Source organism: Varanus komodoensis, unplaced genomic scaffold (genome assembly GCF_004798865.1).
Source record: "Varanus komodoensis strain SLA01 unplaced genomic scaffold, ASM479886v1 scaffold7_1, whole genome shotgun sequence".
Classification (NCBI taxonomy): Eukaryota; Metazoa; Chordata; class Lepidosauria; order Squamata; family Varanidae; genus Varanus; species Varanus komodoensis.
In genome coordinates, this window is record NW_025336479.1 from 6513227 (window position 1) to 6534137 (window position 20911).

Genomic DNA, 20911 nt, shown 5'->3' on the forward strand with positions numbered 1-20911 from the left:
AAAGGCTGTCCCAGAAGATAGTGTTGGGTACAGTATGAATTAGTACTTGTGAATTGGATATGAGAGTCATGGCATCCTTCCTCATTAACCACTGTGTGAACAAAATGCTGGACAACATAAACCCTAGATCTGATTCAGCATGGCTCTTCTTAGGTTCTCCAAGAACCTAAGCTCTCAATAGCCAATTGATAAGTGATACAGTCTTCTCAACACTGAATTAGAAAGTGGAAAACCTGAGATACTGGAATATCAAATTATGATTCTGAATATATAAATTTGCTGAACGTCTAGAGACCAGGAACTGTTAGTGGGAAAGGGTGCAGAGAATGAAAGAAGCAAGTCTATAATGCTTCTGGTGGTGAAAATTGTACAGTATTTCTTTGTGCACGCAAACACGGTGCACTTCCACTTGTACCATATTGGGTTTCCCAACTGTTTACACACATTAGGAATGGCAGCAGAGTGTCACTTGCACTGGTGCACTGTCTTCAAGTACACTAATGTATTTTCTTCATTTGCGTGAATGGGTCATATACATGTGACAGAAGGGAGAGTAATGCATTGGTGGAAGTTAGACTTGCCTGGTAACTTTGGTATTTGGGATGAGTGGCAGTGTTTTTACTTTGTCAAGTCTCAGAAATGCTGGAGGATTTTGTTTGGTCTTCACTTTTAAGCAAATTGACCTGATCCAGACTTCCCAGAATAATATATGAACTAAAATGCACTTCTTGTAAGTCTCCAAATTCCCCATTTCAGAATCAAAGTGTGCAAAAGAACATGTATTTATTCTTACATTTATGTAAGAGAAAATGTGTTAAAATATGTATTTTGTGAAAAACTATAGTGAAACCCCAAATGTTCATATAGAGCTTTTTCTAAAATTGCATATAAAAATGGAAAAGAATGGACATCTGAATGAACACATGCAAAACTAACATATACTGAAAATAAATAACCTGTTTTTTGACCATTTATTTTGTTTTAGTTTTAAGAGCAAAGTAAATGATGGGTACTTAGTCTATTTCCAGTCTGTATGCTTTGCATGTGTTCATTCATAACACAGCTACCATTTCCATATCAGTATGTGTGCCTAAAGGACATATATAAGAAGGCAATGCCAGTCTTCAACAATGGCTTCCTCACATTGTGCCAGTAAAGGCCTTCCGTGAAAATTGAAAAGCCAAAGTGTGTGCTATGTGCAGCCCTTCAGATTTCAGCCTTTCTCCTAGATATGAAAGTAACTGCTGATAACTGAGCCAAGTCCTATCTGCCTAGTCACATCAATTCTGTACCTTTCCTTCTTTAGATTCCATTTCTTTTTTTGTGATGCTGGCCTGTGAGAGATCCCTTGGGAACCTGTTGTGTGTGAGAGAGAATGTTATTATAGTCTGTTTCATTTGGCTACTAAGGATGCAATTCCAGGACTGCTGGACACCGTGTAGATAACCGTAGGATAAGTTGGAGTCCCAGCTATAGAAGTACTCCAAGGTTAAAGCTGGGATTCGATATGTCTGCCATCTGCCATCAAAACTAGCGTGGTTCTTTCATCTGCCACTCTGAGGTTACATGATGGGTCTCAGAGCTGTTATTTGAAGGGGCATTGTACAGAGGAGGAATAAGGTATTGCTATCCTGCAAGGAATCCTGGCAGCACCCTGCATGCTTACATGGTTGAAACTCTCTTGAGTATCTTCCACCCTGTAATTTTCCACTGAATGCCCATAATCCTGTTAACAGGGCATCTTTTATCCAAGAATAAAGCAATTCATTTTAATCCTTTCTTTTATACCTCAATACTTTATTTTTTTCAGAGGAGCTCTAAAATGCCATTCTAGTGATAACAATTTTTCTACTCATTTATATAATACTTGATTGTCATTTAATTTTCTTACCTGATTTTGATAGGGTACTTTCCCACATGGAATCGATATTTTGACTGCAGCTGATTATTTTGCTGTTGGCAACAGAGCAAATTGTTTTCTCAATATAAGGTAAGAGGCTTCTAAATTTTAGGCAAAGAGGGTTTTTTATCTGAATTTTAAGAAAAGTGGATAATTTGATTAAAAAAATAATATTAGAAGAATTCTGCATAGTTGAAAAATGTGAACAGTTTCTGCAGTGTCCTTTGCCAAAGAGAAACCATGAATTCTGATTTCTTTTAATTTTTTGAAAGGAATTGTCACTAGAAATGTTTCATTCAGTTTGTAGCCTATCATAATCAGGGCCCTGATTCAAGACAGAGACTAAATATAATAACAGATCCACCTGTTTTACAGAAAGAAGTGTTAGAATGCTGCACAGTATCACTCATAGTGTTGGGAGAGTCCACGCCTAATAAAAAAAACAGGTTTGCTATGTACAGTAAATCATAATATCACAAATACAGAGACAATTGACATAGCCCTCTTCTGGGTGTGCTAATTTATTATATGCATGGAAGTTTGCTTTTAACATAGGAAAGCATTCAAAAATATCAACCACATATGCAGTCTAAAGTGGTATAGTCCAGAATTCTACAACATCAGTCTCCGTAATCTATATATCAAGCCAAACTGTGCACTGCAGTTTACAGCAACATGGATCCACTTACGACATGTCAGATAATGGTGAATCTTGAAGATTCTGGGATATTCTTGGCAATTTCCAGGCTTAAAAGAAACAAGTAAACAGAAAGATTTTATATGTGTATGATATGAACATACTTGTCTGCTTTTGTCACTCAGTTTCTAAATTATCATTTTTATTGCCTCTTTAATCCTTAAGCTGCTCAGATTGTGCTCCTCTGTGATACTCCACCCACTCTTTACTCTTTGCTCTCCTTTACTTACACCTTCCTCCTACACACAGCCAGTTTCCCAACTCCCTTTTCTATAGCTAAACAAAAAGAAGGAAGCATGATCGGTGAGGGAGGCACTTCTTTCTCATTTACTTTTGAGATACCAGAAGTGGTCGATGTTTGATCTCTGCTAAAGTACAGAAATTCCTTTTCTTTAGAAAGGCTGATAATCACAGTTTTGATTGTTGAGAACTACTCCCCCCCACCCCGTGGTTCATAATGATTGGTGGTTTTAGATAGTCTGTCCTTTTACATAATAAAACATCACCTGTCCTGCTTCAATGTATATGTCTAAACATGCAAATTCTTGTCCCAGAGGCAGCCTAGCTGCCTAATATAGATGAGATAGGCTTACTTACAGGAAAACCGTTTGGAAGTTTCAGAATACTGGACTGCACAATCTTCAGATATCTTCTAGCCTTAGAATATCACAATTTTTATTTTTTCTTCACATCATGCTGCTTAAAAAATAGAATTACTTGGTTTATTCTGTCAATAGCAGTATTAGTTAGTACTTTCAGCTTGAAGTTTTAGTTTTGGGGCACTGGGGAAAGGCTTGTATTTCGTTTCCTTTGGGTGGTCTCCTCCTCCCCCTTCATAGTGTTCTGTATAAAAGAGCTGCATTTTACAAAATCCTGGAACTAAAAACAGATAAAGGACTGTCATGTTTCTGTGCCCATCAAAGTTATGCAAAGAACACCAAATAGTTTCAGGGTCAACACTGCCAGGCTTCATGCTTACTGTGATGCGAAGGCAGTGATCGGTGTGCTTTCACTGAGACATGCTACACCCAGCTGCTGTGCCCTGAAATGGCAAAAGACTGGGTTATGGCACAATTTCACTTTGGCTTCTGCTCTGGGATGTGGATGAAGCAGGGGAGTGTGACCCTGTTGGTTCTGCTGGACATCACAGTGACCTCTGATACAGTTAATTGTGGTATTCTTCTTTATTGATTTTTCTTTGCTAGAAAGGGCTTGGGAGCTATCATACTGTGGTGGCTCCTATCCTTTCTGGTGGAGCAAATTCAGTGGTAGTTCTCAGGGACTTTTGCTCTCTCTCATGGCCTTTGGCTTTTCAGTACCACAGTATTCCATCTCATCTTCTATTCTGTCTAACATCTACATGAAGCTGCTGGGAGAAGTCTTCTAAATGTCATCAGTAAGTGGTTGACATACAGTTCTCCTTGTTTGAAACTACGTATCCTACTCATTGGATGGTTTGGGGCTGTCAACCTGACAGTAAATGGGAAGAAAGCATCTGTGTTTCCTTTTTGAATAAGGTTGTTCAATTTTTTGAAATCTCTTTTGCAGTAACTTTTCTTTATGATTTATATTCATCTTTTCCATCTCCTCAGTGTATATATTGCTGGGTTTCCTGAGTATACGCAGCCAATCATTGATCACCTTGTTAGCATGAAGATCAACCACTGGGATAGGTATGTTCAATTCTGTTAGTTTCTGGGAATTCAGTACTTGGATCCTACAATATCACAATTCTTTAAATTACTAGGAGCAGTTTCATTTTAATGTTAATCTATATTAAGTTGACTTAAAATTCTTTCTAGAGATCTCATTCAAATTAGGTGTCCTGGCAAAATAATTATGAAATACGTATGCTTGAATTGGTAATATAAATACGTTCTTCTTTTGATTCTAAAAGTTATGCCTTTATTGTTACATTTCAGAAAGTGAGATGAGCATACAAACTCAGTTCAGATGTGATAGGAAACCATGATTTTCTGCTATATGGACAATGATACGTATTTTGCTTATGTTCTCTGCATCCCTCTCTGTTGTATCTATGAGGAGATGTGTTTGAGATCACGGCTTGTTCTCCGTTCATTGTTTATTACAAACCATAGTTTCCCAAATGTGGACATCTGGAGAAATGCAGTTAGCTTAAAATATGAAGCAGAACCCTCTGATCCTCCTTTGAAGACTGAGAAAGAAGAAGGGAGAGCAAAGTTAATGCATACTTATGGTTTGGCAGAAAGCACTTCTGTATGCAAAATAAGTTCCTCAGTATCCCAATTTTGTTTTTTAATCTGCTTAATTTTTCTTTTTCTTTCCACATGAGAGTTATCAGTTATATATTAACTTAATATATAACTATAGTAGCTATGACAGTTGTTATAGTAAGATGCTATATACTTGTGAACAAAATTTTTTGTATAATACTATATTGGTTAAGTTGACTTCCAGCCTGAATATTAAAATGTACACAATTCATAATTTTGATGATGCAACTTTTATTGGTGTCAGGGGATCCCTGGCCATGTTCTGGATGAGCCTTTTGGTACTGCTTTCCTAGATGAATACATATTTACTGCCTTTTATATCTGTATGCTGTGTTCTTATTGTCTGTCCTACCTGCTTGTCATGAGTTTTGGAAAGTGCTAGGTCTGAGAAAACCATAATGCAAAACTACATGATTGCAACCATGGCTGTAAAATGTAGAAAGTTCTAGGTTGCTTTCCTGCTTCAGTGTCACAAACAGCAATAAACATAACTTTTTAACTTAAACGCCTGAGATTTACAAGTCATGCCACTATGGATGATATCTAATTAGCCATTTCTTTGGGATCACCAATTATATACACCCACAAGTAACTGAGGTTTTGTTTTTGTTTTATTCTAGTTTCACCATTCCAAGCTGATGTCTTTGTATGTACTGAATTTGTAGGCATTAAAATTGCTAAAAGCTTCCTGGCTAATCTGTGATTAGCCTTATGAAGTATGAAAAGCCCTAATCTGTTGAAAATCTTCATAACTTCGAATGCTTTAATTTCCAAGGAAACCTAGCAACACCAATTTATTTTAAAAAACTGCTTCAGTTAACAATTTATTTTGAAATACTGGAATTGTTTTTACACTGAGCGGTGGGATTTACATTCATGAAATAAACAGTCACACTCCTTTTTATCTACATTCCAGTGCAATTCGGGAATTTACAGCCAAAGCCCTTCATAATCTCACAGCACAAGCTCCTGAATATATGAGAAATAAGGGTGAGTAGACTCAAACTTGTGCTCTAAAATCCCTGGTGCTAGTGCAATAAGAAACCAGCCATTGATCATGTGTGTAAGGTTCACATGTGAGGTAGCAGGCAGGGCACAGGTGCAAGTTAGAGACCTGCAACTGAATCAAAGGGCCAGAAGCAAGAGACATGTTTGTGTAACAGTACAAAGCCAGGGAGTCAATAGATTCAGCAACCCAGTCAGGATTTCACAGTCCCAAAAGTACAGTCAAAGGTCAAGTTCTGGAAGGACAATAACATTCTGGAGCAGGCAAGGTCAGGGAGGATGGGTGCAGATACCTGGGAAGACAGGGTCAGGCTGGAGACAAGGACAAAAGCAAAAACAGACTGGAGCTGGGCCAGAGTCAGGTAGGCAGGCAAGCAAGACAGGCAGAGCAGGTAGGCAGAAATGAGGATTCAGGCAAGATGATGTAGGAAACTGGAGCACAAGGGATTCACCAGGACAGCTCGTGTTGCTGTGGCTAAGAGCAATACAGCGAATCCCTTTATGCTGGTCTCCAGGGCCTCCAGCTACACTATATAATTGCTGTTCAGGAGTTCTCTACAAGTGCCTGCAAAGGTGTTTCTGGCTCTTCTTCATAGTCTCTGTTCATCACATAGGATGAACAGCATATGCACCTGCACCTGCACAGAGCCTTTGCTCTGCAAGGGCACCTGCACAGAGCCTATTGCCAGGAAGCCCCTCTCCTTCCTGTTCCTAGGAAGCATGGGGAGAGGCTCCCACCCATCTCCTCAGCTCCTTTTTGACTACCATCGTGCCCAGATCAGGAATCACCTCATTCTCTTCATCTATATAGTGAAGTATGTAGTGTTCTTTTCTCTCTCCTTTGCCTAAATCAAACCTCTCTCCACCTCTCTTCAACACCCCGTTTTTAATCTTTACTTTAAAAAATATATATTTCCTACCCACTTTCGTACCCATTGCTCCTTGTACTTGCTCCTGACTTGCTCATGCCTCTCTCTACCATTTTTTCCTTCTTTCCACCTTTCCCACCTTCTGCAATGGTCTTTAGGAAATGTACCGCTTGCAGCAGCAAGCCACCTCCATTCAGTAGCCATTCTCTTTGCCTCCTGTGCTTGGAGAGGGACATTTCCTGGAGGCCTGTGTTCACTGCCAGGTCTTCAGGAAGCAATCCTGGAAGCACCAGGCTGATCAGCTCAAGCCAAACTTTGGAAGAAGGCCCTGCAAGTCGTGGACTCTTCCAAGAAATGATGGGAACCCCCTGCTTCTTTGGTGGTGATAGATTCACCCAGTTGATGTGTGGTAACTGCAACGAGGCCGCTGACCCAGCAACCACATGGCCAGAAAAGTGGTAAAATGCTTGAAAAAGATGCCACGCCTAGCCAAAAGAAGAGGCAGTACGTGAGTCCCAATCAGTGGCCTATGACCATCATGTCCCCACCATGCACCCACTGCTCCTAATCCCTGGAAATTAGGGAGGTCCCTGCTGCCACTCAGGGAGAAGAACTGGGAATCTGCACTGCTGTACCACCGCTTGCCCTGACCTATGGCACCCAGGCACTCATGTTCTTGGGTGCAGATCCCAATGCCCAGCTTACCTCTGTGATGCTTCCTGGACACTCCCAGGAGGTCAACAACGCCAGCCCGAGAGAACAGCTTGGCACCAGAGCACCTGACCATGATAGGCTCAGCACTGCACTCAGAGACCAGGGGGCACCAGAATGATCCTGCTCTCTCCTTATCTAATTGCTCCCCAGTGTGCTTCCACTCTGAAACTCCTAACAGTGACTGCACTCCTTGATACCGAGTTGACACCAGGCATCAAGACTGTGTTGATGCTGAGTGTCAGTATCGAGACCCCCTGATGCTAAGACATCAATGCCAAGTGCCACCAACCCCAGGGCAGTGCTAGCCAGCAACAACCGTCCAGCATTCTACATAGTTAAAAGATACGATGAATAGAATAGTTTTGATACTACTGTTTACACAGGTGCTAAAAATAATGAAGTACAGTGAGCTACTAAGACTATTCCTGTCTCTGACCAAGCTTCTATCTCTGTCTGACATCAAAGCCATGGTTCCCTTGACTCCTTCAGATCTCCCAGAAGAACTTCACCCGTCTCTCACATTGCCACAATCTCTTCTCACAGGACTGGGGCTGATGTTGACCCAGATGTTGGGGCCCTGTGCCTTATCACCTGGAGGATAGCACTCCATTGTGGAGGGGGAGCCCCTGCTGCTGGAAGTGTCCACTATATTGAACATGACCCGGAAGCCATCCACAACAAGGATCTGTTCGGCAAAGTGGAATGCCTTTGCAGCTTTCGGACACCAGAAAGGGTTCCATCCACAGCGGGCCACCATCCATCAGATCATACACTTCTTGCAGACCTGGCTCCATAATAGCATGAGCACCTTCTCCATTAGAATGTCCTTGGCAGCCATCTCCTTCTTCCACCCAGCAGTAGTGTGAGCGTCAGTCGCTTGGATTCCTGAAGGGACTTCACAACTTTGCCTGACCCTACACTTCACCATGGAGTATATCAGTGGTGCTACACATCCTCAGTTAAAGACCTTTTGGACTCTTGGCCACATGGATTACATCTGCTATCCTGGAAGATGACCTTCCTAGTGGCCATCACATTGGCCCATTGTGCCAGCAAACTCTGTGCCCTCCAAGTGGGCCTGCCATACCTGACCTTCCAGAGGGACTAGGCTGTCCTCTGCCCAGACCCAGCCTTCCTGCCCAAGGTCATCTCACTGTTCCACTTCAGTCGAGACATTCTCCTCCCTCCCTTCTTCACAGCTCCATCTACCCCAGTAGAATCTATCCTGTACCTGCTTGATGTCAGGAGGGCCCTCTACTTCCACAAATCCAGATCTCTTTTCCTCCTACAGTGGACAAGAAAAAGAGACCCGCACTTCCCACAGAGACCGTCCAATTGAGTCTCCAGCTCAATCTGCCTCACATGTGAGATGACAGGCCTTCACCTCACCACGCAACCAAGAGCCCACTCCACACAAACACTGGCCATGGCCATCCTCTCTGATATCCCTGTGCAGGACATCTGCAGAGCTGCCATATGGTCTTCTCTCTTGATGTTTGTCCATTACCAGCTGGATGTCTGTGTGAGGGCAGACTGCTCCTTCAGCAGGGCAGTCCTCTCCTTTGTCCTGCTGTGAAAACAGCACCCCTCTGTCCTTCACATATGTATGATGGACAGAGACCATAAAGAAGAAAGGCAGATTGCAACCTGCAGGCATGTTCAAGGTCACTCAGGCTCTTACCTGAGAGCTGTGCTGGCCTGCCCCATTACATGGATGAGCAGTGACACTCATTTCTCCTAGTACTGGTTGTAGTGGGGCTAGTGAGGGAGCATTGTAGCATATTGTATGAAAGCAACCTTGGGTATGGCTGCTAGATGGTGTCGAGATGGCCCAGAAGAGGTCAGGGTTTCAGCTGTGACTTCAGAAACACAGTTGTGGTCTCAGTCTGTTTTTGCAGTAGAAAGGACCATCTTGCCTGCAGTTCTAAGGTTGAAAGCCAACTTTATAACTGAAAGTTTCTGAGTGGCAGGTGAAGGAAGAGTAAGGCTCTGCTTTGATACAAAATATCCTGGCAGCACTTCAGCCTTACCCCCCTCCTTTTTAAGCATTTATCTGGGGAAAAAGTGCCCTCTCTCCAAAATCTGTGGTTGACAGATGTATTTCTGTATTAATTTAATCTGTTGACTCTCTTGCAGTTTTACCAAAACTGCTGCCCCTGGCAGTTGGCACAGATCTTCACACTCGCCATGGAGCAATTCTGGCCTGTGCTGAGATCACCCATGCTTTGTGTAAACTAGCCGAAGAGAATAACAGGTAAAAGGATAACATTAAGTATCTGTATGTATTTTTTATATTTAACCTGCTGAATTGTTTTCACTGTAATCAGGAAGTCTTAAGAATGATAAACTAAAATTTCATGAAAAATTGGTTTTCACCAATGTTGCAAATGTTTTCTTTTGTTTTTCTTTCATTAGAAAAGTGTGTGTTGTGGTCAGACACCTCAGGTGTTGTTTTACATAACCTTTATCCCACATTTGGGGTAATGTTAGTACTCCAGATGAATATTGTGAATCATAATTTATATACGAGTAATCCTATTGACTCATCTTTTTATGCCATGGTCATAAGGTGCCTCATCTAAAGAATCCCCAAAATTCAGCTTCTTGCTTATTACAGTTCTTTTGTTCATTCTTAATAAAAGAAAAATGCCCGATGTGCCAAAGTAATCACTGAAGCTCTATAGAATTACAGTAGTTGGGTATGATAACTTTGTGACCCCAATCAAAAGCCTTGAAAAACAAAAGTCTACTTTTCTAATGCCCACTTCTGTTCCTGATATTTTTGTTAAACTTGATTGAGGGTTAGAGCTAGGGATCATTTGACATTAAAACCCAGTGATTCTTTCAGTAGAACTCTGTAGAGAGTAGTCCATTGGCCTTCTGATTTAAAGAAAATATAGCTTGTACCAGGTAGAAAGACCACACAGTTCAAGGATTTAGTTTCTTGAGAGGGAGGACATGGAATTGCTTTTCAGCAATCTCCCACTGTCAGTATTTATTATTTTCCAGATTGTGAGAGGACAATTTTCAGAATTCCAGTCATGACATGGAATAATCTGGAGCAGGGATAGGTGGAACAGAAATGAATCTGGGCTAAGTAAGTTGTCCAACATCTGCAAAATATGTTAGTAAAATTCACTGGTCTTCAGAGCTGAGTGGCCACTTCAGTGGAGCTGTCTGGAATACCAAATTAAGGTGAGAGAGAGTTGCTTTTGGGTTGTTTTTCTGCAACTGTCATAGCAAGGATTTTCTTTTATAGGCTTTGGAGATATGTCTTCCTTGTATCTTAACATACTTTTGTATTCCTGTATGTCTTACAAAGGAACATTAAATTACCATAAATATTAACATATGCTAGCAAAAACTTTCTCTTTTTGCAAGAGAGTAAAAAAAAACCACTGTGGAAAAACATACAAAATGGAATTAGAGCTGCTGTTTTTCAGTGTTTCACTATATAGAGTAAATTAAAGAAATATTTAGGGCACAAGCCTGTGAAGATGAGCATAAGCCCCCAAATTCAGAGTCTTATACTTGTTAATTGCAGAATGCAATCTTCACCTCCTCACTCCTGTTCTGCATTTTTCTAGTAACAAAATCTCAAAAGAGAAGGGAAGGAAGCTGGAGCAGCTTCAGAATATCTCATATTCTGGATGTTTTAGTCTTTTCTGTCCACAGCCCCCAGAACTCCCCTTTCTCCTCCCCTCTGAGATTGCTTCCTGACCTTGGAAATCAGCTGGTGCAGTTCTTTCTGTTCAGCTGTGAAGAAACAAAGGAAGGGGATAGGAGCTCCATTTCTCAGCTCTGAGGTTGAGGTGTTGCCTCTGACCTTGGATCTGAGAATCCAACCTACCCTGTGGACCTTCAGACAGTGGACATGTTTACATGCTGTATGGTTATCACATGGTATGGTATTTCACCTTGTGTCTTGGGTTCAGACAGGCACTTTGTTTTCATGCATGAGTGGTTTCCATGCTTCTCCATCTTCCTTCTAAATGGTGCCTGTCTCTCTCTCATTGGCCCACATGCTCCTGTGGGTGTGAACTCAACCAGATGCTTGCTTTTTTGGGGGAGGGAGGTGCCTGCTTCTCTGGGAGCAACAGCCTACCCACCCAGAGTAGCACTGTTGCTCTAAAACACCACTACAGGAGCATTCTCCTATGCTGCCACACTCAGTGCCAGTGTGCAGGCATACCCATCCACACACCTGCCTCACCCACCTCCCCTCCTGCAAGCTTCCCCATATGCAGGGCTTGTACATGCTGCCACAGAGCTGCCTACCCCAGACACACAGAGGGCATTAGTGTGGGCACCCATGCCAGGGATGGAGGTAGTGCATCCTGACAGGAAGACTTTGCTGAGGGTGCCTGTGTGGGCCTCTGCCATGGAAAGTTTTCTGGCAGGCTGCTAGGACAGTGTTGTCCTCGCAGTGGTGGGGTTAAGTAGGGGAGAGCAACGCTTGCTGAGAGTCCTGAGGATTGTCGGTAGCAAAGGAGAGACTGGGAGGCAGAAGACTCAAGTTTCTCATGGCAGTCACACTGGCGATGCCTGTTCCCAGCCCATATGTTGCTCATGTATAAGGCAACCTTCACAGGAAGAGACTGCTGGCATGAGCACTCTTCCATTTCTGAACACTGCTCCAGTAAAGTGCAGAGACCTTGCTGGAGTGCCAACCAGTTCTGTCTCCATGGTCACTGCTGCTGGAGACAGCTCACCATGATGCCCCAGTGAGATTCCAAAGCTGTGGTTCAGCATCAGGAAATTAGCAGGCAGAAGTAGGAAAAAAGAAGCACCAGGCGGCCAATCATATTGTGACAGGTTTCAATATAGCAGTTGCTATAGAACAAGATGGTAGAAAATGCAGACTGAAGTATCTGGTGCAGCCATGGTCACCCTAGCCACAAAGCTTATGGCTGAAACATGGAAATTTCAAGGAAACATTGTGATTGGGCTCAGACACATGGAAACCTTATAACAAGCCTTGTGTTTCTCCACAAGGTTTCATGGAAAACAAATGTACCTCACTTCACCATGGATGCTAGGTTTAAATGTATACAAGACATGCCTGTGTGGTTTCCACCATGGCTTGTCATTACGTGTGAACCCACCCACTGTCTAGAGGCTATGGAATCATTTCCTTACTGTTAAAACAACAACCTTTGACATCTTAAATGTCAAATGTTCAATTGTTTTTCAACATGCATTTTGATGGTAAGATTTCATTGGATACTTGATTGGCCATAATTGCAAATATTTGTGGAAAAGTATATTATTGGTATTTTCAGGTTCTCTTTGTTTCGTTATGAATTTAGTTAAACTTTCAGAAAGGCTCCTATACATACTATGTTGACTTAAAATCCTTTTATCTTTATAGATCCATTACATCATATTTGGATGAAAACATCTTGAACGGACTGAAACAGATTCATGTGGAGGTTGGTAAAAATTATATCTGTGGCAAGCTTGCCTTGTGCTATATAAATGGGAGTAGTTTTTGTATTAATATTTAAGCTTATGGAACTGGTGTTATAGGCCATGTCTCTACCCATGTAGCTTTCCTGAACTCATATGATTCTGGGACTCTCACAATCTATAGTAGCTAATATATCATAAAACCTCAATAATAATTAGAACTAGAGTTTTCACAATAGCACAAAGCTAATTTATCATTATTTCATAATATTACTGGCACAAAATAACATAAAGAAGCTTCTGCCCCCAAGAATCTTACAATCCAATCATATGAGAACCTTCATGGGTGGCCAAACTAACCACAGTAATGCTTACAGGAGATAGATTAAGTGATGTTAACATTATAGGCTTTGTATTAATAACTACATGGAAGAATGTATGAATTAGGGATGGGGATGGCTTCTAAATGTAGGATTAGAAACATGAACACATAGAAAATTACAGTTAAAAAAGGATTGGAACATGAAATCTATTGCAAGAGGTTCTTAGGGAGTAATGGTATAAATCATCACTATTAATATGAAACTATAATATTATTGTAATGGCCAGACAAAGGTAATGGCCAATGGTCAAACAAACAAAGCCCCTGGAAGTGGGGAAAAGGCTCTTCATTGTGTAATCACAAAGAAACATAGTGGGACCCACCTGTGGTCACAACCTACACTTTGAGAAATACTAAATTTAATAAAAATTCTTCTTGGAAAATCTAGTATCTTTTCTCTTACAGCTTTGCCATCGTCAGTTGTATAGGTAAGAAAATTAATACTAAGCAGATTATTTCATTTCTTAATAATAAAAGTTTCTTGAAATACAAAATAAGTAATGTGTGAAAATGCACAGTTTCAAGTAGAAGAGTTATACAGAATCATGTTGACTCATTTATGTGTATGACAAGCTTAGTTGGCATGTAGCCATAGTAGGATATGCTGTGTGAGATAGCTCTACTAAAGCAGTTTAGTTTGTTAGAAGTGATGTTAACATTTCTTAAATATGATTACTACCCTGAGCAAAGTGTGGCAGTGTCTCATAGGGCACTGTATAAGCTTTCTAGTAACACAGAAATATTTAACAGGCAAGTGAGACCATGGCTACTGAAGTTATATTGCCATTCTAGGCAAGATAAAATTTACATTTCACAGCATCTCAATGTTATCTTGTTGTATAGTAGACAGCATAACATTTATCTATGAAATAACAAAGGGTGAAATCCAGCTTTCCATGAGTGGTTCTCAGTCTCACAACTTTAGCCTCCTCTCATTCCTCAGTTCAGCCCCCCTGTGTCCCAGTGTTTTAAGGTCTGCAGGCAGAATCACTTCCTCTATACTCCAGTAAAAGAAGCTGCTCCATCTGCAGGAAGACTTAATTGAATATGTTCTTAAGATTTCCTTGTGATATTTTAAGATTGCTGTTAGCCATGCCCCTTCTAGATTTTTCATAAAGCCTTTATTTATAAATGCTGATCTTCTGACATTTTTGCTTCTCAACACGGTTCTGACACTTTGTTTTGCAACGTTTTGTATATAAGTTGAGCAAATTGAAAACTTAGTGTTATGGACTTGACTTTAAAGGTAAGCACCAGCACCTTGAATTGAGGTCAGAAGGGAACAGGCCACCAATATTGTGCCTTCAGAACTAGTGTTATACAAGCTTCCCTGCTCAAACCTGTGAGAATCCTAGCTGCTGAATCTGAAGTAGCTGAAGCTTCTGTACTTCCTTTGTGCAAATTGCTAAGTATAATATTCGTCTGTAATTCAAACTGGAGGTTCATGTACAAGATTTTACATGTTAATGATAGCTGCTATTCCTGCTTTGCCTGCTTGAGGGGTATACCTGTGCTACAAATTTGTTCCAGTTTTATACTACTTAAATTATCATAGTTTCTCATAAAGATTTCTGAGAACTGGCATTTAGTGCAGTACTGAGAATTTTACTTCATATTAGGGTGGTTTGATTTAAATTAAGCCAGCCTTCCATCACTTTGTACCACATATATATTTTGTGTAATTGCCTTTCTTCTGTTTACAGAGCATTCCCATATGCTCATTCTGAAAGGGCAAGCATTGTGTTGCTGTAGCCATGCCTATCTTGCATGTGAGGGGAGATGGGGAGGAAAGAACTGGCTGGAGGTAACTAGCCAGCAGGTTGGCCCCTCCCCCCCTCCCCCCCCCTTCTATGGCCCTTCTAGTTTTGCTTCACCTTGAAGGAGGTTCATTTTTCAAATGAGCTCTGCACTCAATATCATAAGTATTTCTCTTCTTCCTTACCCCCTACCTACAGGTCTCTTACATTCCAGCTTTGTTGCCCCCTTTCTCTCCATTCCCTTTATGCTTTGCTTCTACTCATCATTCACTCTCCTTATATCCTCTTTGAATTTAAGAATGTAATACCAGCCCTTATGGATGAAACCAGACATACCTATTCAAGCATCTTGATTTGCACAGTGGCCATCCAGATGCTTGTGGAAAGCCACAAGCAGGACATGATTGCGTAAACCTTCCAGAGAGCTTTGGTTGTGGGGCTGTATAGAAATAAATAAATAAAGGCAGTTCTCTTCTGCTTTTCTTCTTTAGCCCTGGTATTTAGACATGTGGTGTGACTGATCCTAGAGGTTGCATGTAGCCATCATGACTAGTAACCATTGATAGCCTCATTCTCCACAAATTTATCCAATCCTCTTTTAAATGGTTTAATGAGAAGCCATATCCTGAAGAAGCATATTCCATAGTCTAAGTATGTCATGTAATAACCTACAAGACATTCAATCTAACAGTAATTTACTCAGTGACACAGGTGGTTGTGTATCATGGCTGGCTGGAAAAACTGGAACAATATCCACACATGCTTCTGAATCTAGAAAAAGAGATGCAATCTAAGCATATTAAGGCAGGCACTTTCTCATCCCACCACACTTTCAGTGGTATGTCTTTTTAACATTGTGTTCAAAAGTCACCTGTAAATCATTAATCCTAGCTTAATAACCCATGATGTGCATGTAGCCTAATTAGTGCTCCCCTACAGGAATAGGTAAGCAAACTAAGGTGCCACAATAAAGCATAGCTCTTGTGATATTTCCTCTCTTTAAACCTTGCTTTTTTGCAAGCACATTAACTATACTGCCAGGCTCACTTGACACAGGAAGCTGTGACCAAATGGCTAATTTATTTTACTTCTCATGCAAAAGAAGGAGCAGAATATATGGCTTAGCAGTACAAGCAGATGCAAGCCTGGATGGATTTGTACTTTTGAATTTTGGCAAGACATGGCGTTTTAGACTTGTGCATCACCTTTCTTTTATTTTTTGTGTTATCTGAAATATAGATAGGTATTTTATCTCTTCAATCAGCAGTTTTCCTTTTTCATTACAGAGGATTAGGTGGAGAACTAATGAGACCAGCTGGTATGTTACATGGCACATATTTTCTGCTCCTATTTTTAAACTGTATCTTTATTACATAGTGTGTTGAGCTGTTTTGCATTCTTTGCTTTTTGAGTACTTGGTATTAGCAAGCATGCTTTAGAGAGACTGAGATTCTGAAGCTTGGCTAGTCTATTAGTTCACTAGGCATATGGCCAAGCTTTCTTTCAATTTGTACCAAATGTCATAATCTTCCTTAAATCATGTTTCCCTCATTTATTCTCCCTAACATAACTTCTTAAGCCAAATATGTACAGCAGACTAACAAATAAATGCACAGATAAAGCATGGAGATTTGAAAGTTGCAGTGTTCTTTAGTACTGCTTTAGCATTGATCATTAAACCAATAGTTTCTCTTACATATGCAGAACAAAGGGCCGGGCATATAGAGGAATTCATTTATGAGATGATACAAATTTATTTAGCTTTTGCTCTGAAGGCAAGCCTTTCACTTCCTGTTAACAAACCAACAAGCTTCTCATCTTTAGCACTTAGGATACTGTTAGGATATACCAGGGGTACTCAAACGTTTTCAACAGGGGGCCAGTTAGAGGCGGCAGCGGTGGGTGCGGGCCGTTGAGATGGTGCCGGCGGTGGGGGTGGGCCGGTGGGGGTGGGGGCAGTGGACACGCGCGCAGTGAGGGCAGTGGATGCGTGCGTGGCAAGGCAGTGGTGGCGTTGGGTGTGGCGAGGTGAGGAAGTGGTGGCAGGCACGTGCGTGGCGCAGCGGAGGCTTGCTTGCTCGGAGATTGTTTTCTCCGAGCAAGTCCATAACCTCCGAGGTGGGCTGGATAAATGGGCACGGCAGACCAGATCTGGCCCGCGGGCCATAGTTTGAGGGCCATGGAATATACTGTGAAAACTCTTTTTACCATCCACAAAAGTAAAACCTACATGCTGGTCACACTCTTGACATTTTTTTTCCAATTTTTCTTGTCATGCCCTCACTTCTCGATTCATCAAAACAATAGTTTGGGCTTATTTTCTGGCCTGTTTGGTATTTAGTCACATATACACTGTGTGCATTTGAAAAAGGAGTGTGTGCCATTTGAAAAAGGAGTTTTATACGAGTAGGAAATTCCCTGTTGTCTCCAAGTCAAAGAATGTTCACCAGCACCGTATGCAGAAATCTGTTGTACTAAGTATGGTACTTCTATATACCATTTGTATACGCTTAATTGGTATGGCAAGGGGAGTAATTTTGGCTCACAATAATGTTAGACAATCAGCAGTTCTTACTCTTGTGCTACACAATTTCTTATGATGTTTATTGTGCTAATCAATAGTTCTTACTATAGTTCTATACATTCATCCTAGAATGTAGCTCTCTAGGCAGCAGTATCTGTATTACTGATCCTATTACATTACTTGACCTATGAAACTGTGTGTGACTAAAGGTGTTCCAGTACCATTGAATTTAGTGGACCATATTTAGTGGACCACAAGATTGGGCTTTTGTTGTTTTCAGCAATTCCTTTTTGTTTTCCAGTCTGCACTTTGATTGAAAAGTTATCACTTTCAAAAATGCCATTTAGAGAAGATTCCGTAATTGGTAGGTTATGATGTCTTTAATGCATCCAATCTGTCTGTTAAAGATTATACTTTCATTCAGATGCTCCGTTCTGTTGATTTCATTTGCCAGGAGTGTGAGTCATGTAGAAATTCTTATTTCCATTCACAAAGAATATTCTTTGGACTGTGTGGATTATAGTATGCCTCTAATACACCCAAGACTTTGTTATCTCCTGCTGTTGCTGGCTTCATGAAGCTGTGACTATATTTGCCATGTTCTGTTCAATTTGGAATAGTAGTGTCAAAAGGATGCAGCACATGGAGGTAAACGTGGCTATGGAAATGAACATCTCCCCCTCCAGATGTATTGTGCTGCAGCCTGCACTATCCTGACCATTAACCATACTGGGTCAGGCTGATGGGAGTTGTAGCTCAAATCATCTGGAGGGCAACAGGCTAGGGGTAGTTAATAAAGGATATATGAGTCAACACTAACATCCATTCAAACATATACAGCCCTTGTGCATCCAGTGTAGAGTTCAGCCGTGCACATTGACTTTATATGTTAGAACTTAATGGAAGGGAGCATCTTGTATGTAACTTGATAGTTAAAAGAATTGTAACAAAGTTGTAATAATACAATACCTTAAAGCAATTGTCATTTCAGAAAAAAATGCTACTCAAACCATCTAAGAAAGATCATGTTTTAAATGGGCATAGATGTGCACTACAGTGTGAAACAAGCAGTAATTGATCTTAGAACTACAATTTGGATCTGATTATTTAAAAGTTCTAGATTGCAGGACAAATGGATGACAACCTTGCTAAATTTTATGTAACTAGCATACCACCTGATATGTTTCTTCCCCTCCAGATGGCTGGCAGTGGCTGATAAATGACAGTTTACGAAGTCTCCATCTTGTTTCAAGCAATGCAAGACAAGAAATAAAAGTATATTTTTACCTGTTTTTTGCTTGTTTTTATTCATTAACATTTCAAAATCAAAATTTCTGTTGTAATATTTTGTCCGTTGCTCTCAAGTTAGGTTTTAAATTTGTAAGGTTTCTATATAGCATGGGCACTTGATCCCTGGTCAACTGCCTAACTATGTGTCCCAACTATGTGCAAATAAGCCTGTATACGGTCTTGTCTTCACAGTATCCATTTATATTAAGTCCTGCTATTCATCCTACTGACAGATGAACTTAATCCCCTTTGAGAGCTGAAACTTACAAGGACTTTGACAAGGCAAAACTTACACATATTGGTCAGTTCTATGTGTGCACTTAGGCACTTCTGAAAGAAAAAAATATGAGCACAGTTATGTAGTTTTCAGGGGCCATATATAATCTCAAATACATTTTAAGGTTATGAAATTCCTCCCCCCCCCCCAAAAAAAAAAAAACTGGTAGCAAACAAAAATGGGTAGCAATTGGAGCAGGAAGGAGGGGGTAAGACTTGTTCTGCTGCAAGAGACACAAGCAGGAGAATAACCCATAATAAGCCCTTTTGCCTGTCTGGTGCACTACCACTGCATTACTTATTCCCAGGATGGCCTAGTGTGCCATGCAGAGGCGTCCACACTTTTTCCCCCTGTAAGTTATAGTTTTCTCAGTTTAAATAAATATAATGGTACTTCCTTTGTTTCCTGTATAAAAAGGAACTCCAACAAGCTCCACAGCTTGTATCAAGAACTATAGACTTTTAGGAGCCTGCCAGTAATACAAGCACATGCAAGTTAATTTATCTTGCTCAGGATTCCATTTCCCCTCATGGACTATTCTCAGTGATGTCATCATGGGGAATGCACTCATGCCTAACTCATGGATCTCTTTGTTAATGTGAATATCAGGGTTTTTTTTTTTTCTTTTAAAGGTATGGGACGCATTCTGTACACAATGCATTGATCCTTGTTAAATTGAGTTAAATTGAAACAAATAATTGAGTACACATCAAAAAAATTTAGACCCTAACTTAATTCTTCCAAACTGCAATTCAGTCATTCAAGTAATACTGATGACCATTAAAATGTTTTATAAATAATAACTATCAGTTGTGGTATCTTCAAATCCTTAGAAAGAAATGATGCTAAGATCCAAGAAAGTAACATTATTCAATGTTCATGGCCTGCCTGTGGTTTGTGACAACAATGGACAACTTTAGAATTTTACTCACTAGAGTTCAATGGATAGACCCTATGTTTGAACCTTGCTTTTCTTTTAGGAGTCGGCAGTCTCTGCATTGGCTGCTCTGTGTAATGAATATTACTGCACAGAAGAAGGAGGTGCAAATCCAGCTCAGCAAGGTAATGATTCACAAAGTTGTTTCTGCCTTCACTCAGGGATAACCCATGTTCATCTGGCTTGCTAGAAACATCTAGCACAACAATGCCAGCCTAAGCTAAATCAACTTTTCTGTGTCTAGCAACCTCTCAGTGGCTAGTAAGCCAGCCCAGTTACGCAAGCTTTTAAGATGCACTCAATTAAATTAAGCTTTTTCTTCTAAAGAAATGCCTTGGAGAAAGGAACAAATTCTGATTTACACATGTGTGGGACAGTTGTTTGTAATGTTCTTAGTAAATTATCACTTCCAGTTGCTGCTTGGATTAAGCAATAACAATGTGAGCACTTCTCAGGGAGCCTCTTTCACTCCCTTTTTAACTTTCTACACTGTGCATATGAGACTTTTAAATAGCTCTACTGAGCTAGTGACAGATTTAATACAACTATAGCCCATGCAAACATATTAGAAAGATCAGGGCTTTTATACATATTGAGATCAGGTATGATCCATAAACGAACAACTGTTAACTGGGTAATATTCAAGGGCATCCCTCTGTACACTTGAGCTAAGTGGTGCTTTTCTTCTTGCCCAACAGATGATAGGAGTTGGGGTGGGAATGTGAACTAGAGGAAAGCAAACTTGGATGCAATGAGATTTATAGCTGGATTGCAGTATTCAAAGTACTTTTCCTCCAATATGGAAGAATTTAACCCACCAACTGATAAATGACCACAGCTCCCTGTCAAGAAGAGTAGCAAATGTGTTTTACTTTTGGATGTAGGCATGGTAGTT

General features: G+C 40.6%; 2 protein-coding genes across 7 annotated transcripts in view; one reads left to right on the top strand and one right to left on the bottom strand.

Moving 5' to 3' along the window:
• ZNF750 (zinc finger protein 750) overlaps nucleotides 1-1947 on the bottom strand; it is a 58332-nt gene extending 56385 nt beyond the window's left edge. For all 3 annotated transcript variants that reach the window (XM_044453699.1, XM_044453698.1, XM_044453697.1), the window contains exon 1: nucleotides 1892-1947. The gene's annotated coding sequence lies outside the window, so the exon portion shown is untranslated. The remainder of the gene's footprint in view (nucleotides 1-1891) is intronic.
• TBCD (tubulin folding cofactor D) overlaps nucleotides 1-20911 on the top strand; it is a 165535-nt gene that overhangs the window by 109146 nt on the left and 35478 nt on the right. For all 4 annotated transcript variants that reach the window (XR_006416959.1, XM_044453694.1, XM_044453693.1 and 1 more), the window contains 10 exons: nucleotides 1905-1990; nucleotides 4190-4270; nucleotides 5769-5842; nucleotides 9577-9694; nucleotides 12812-12872; nucleotides 13637-13659; nucleotides 16275-16306; nucleotides 17814-17876; nucleotides 18711-18787; nucleotides 20060-20141. Coding sequence is in view for 3 of the 4 variants with exons in the window: in XM_044453694.1 (XP_044309629.1) it covers nucleotides 1905-1990; nucleotides 4190-4270; nucleotides 5769-5842; nucleotides 9577-9694; nucleotides 12812-12872; nucleotides 13637-13659; nucleotides 16275-16306; nucleotides 17814-17876; nucleotides 18711-18787; nucleotides 20060-20141 (697 nt within the window). In the remaining variant the exon portion in view is untranslated. The remainder of the gene's footprint in view (nucleotides 1-1904; nucleotides 1991-4189; nucleotides 4271-5768; nucleotides 5843-9576; nucleotides 9695-12811; nucleotides 12873-13636; nucleotides 13660-16274; nucleotides 16307-17813; nucleotides 17877-18710; nucleotides 18788-20059; nucleotides 20142-20911) is intronic.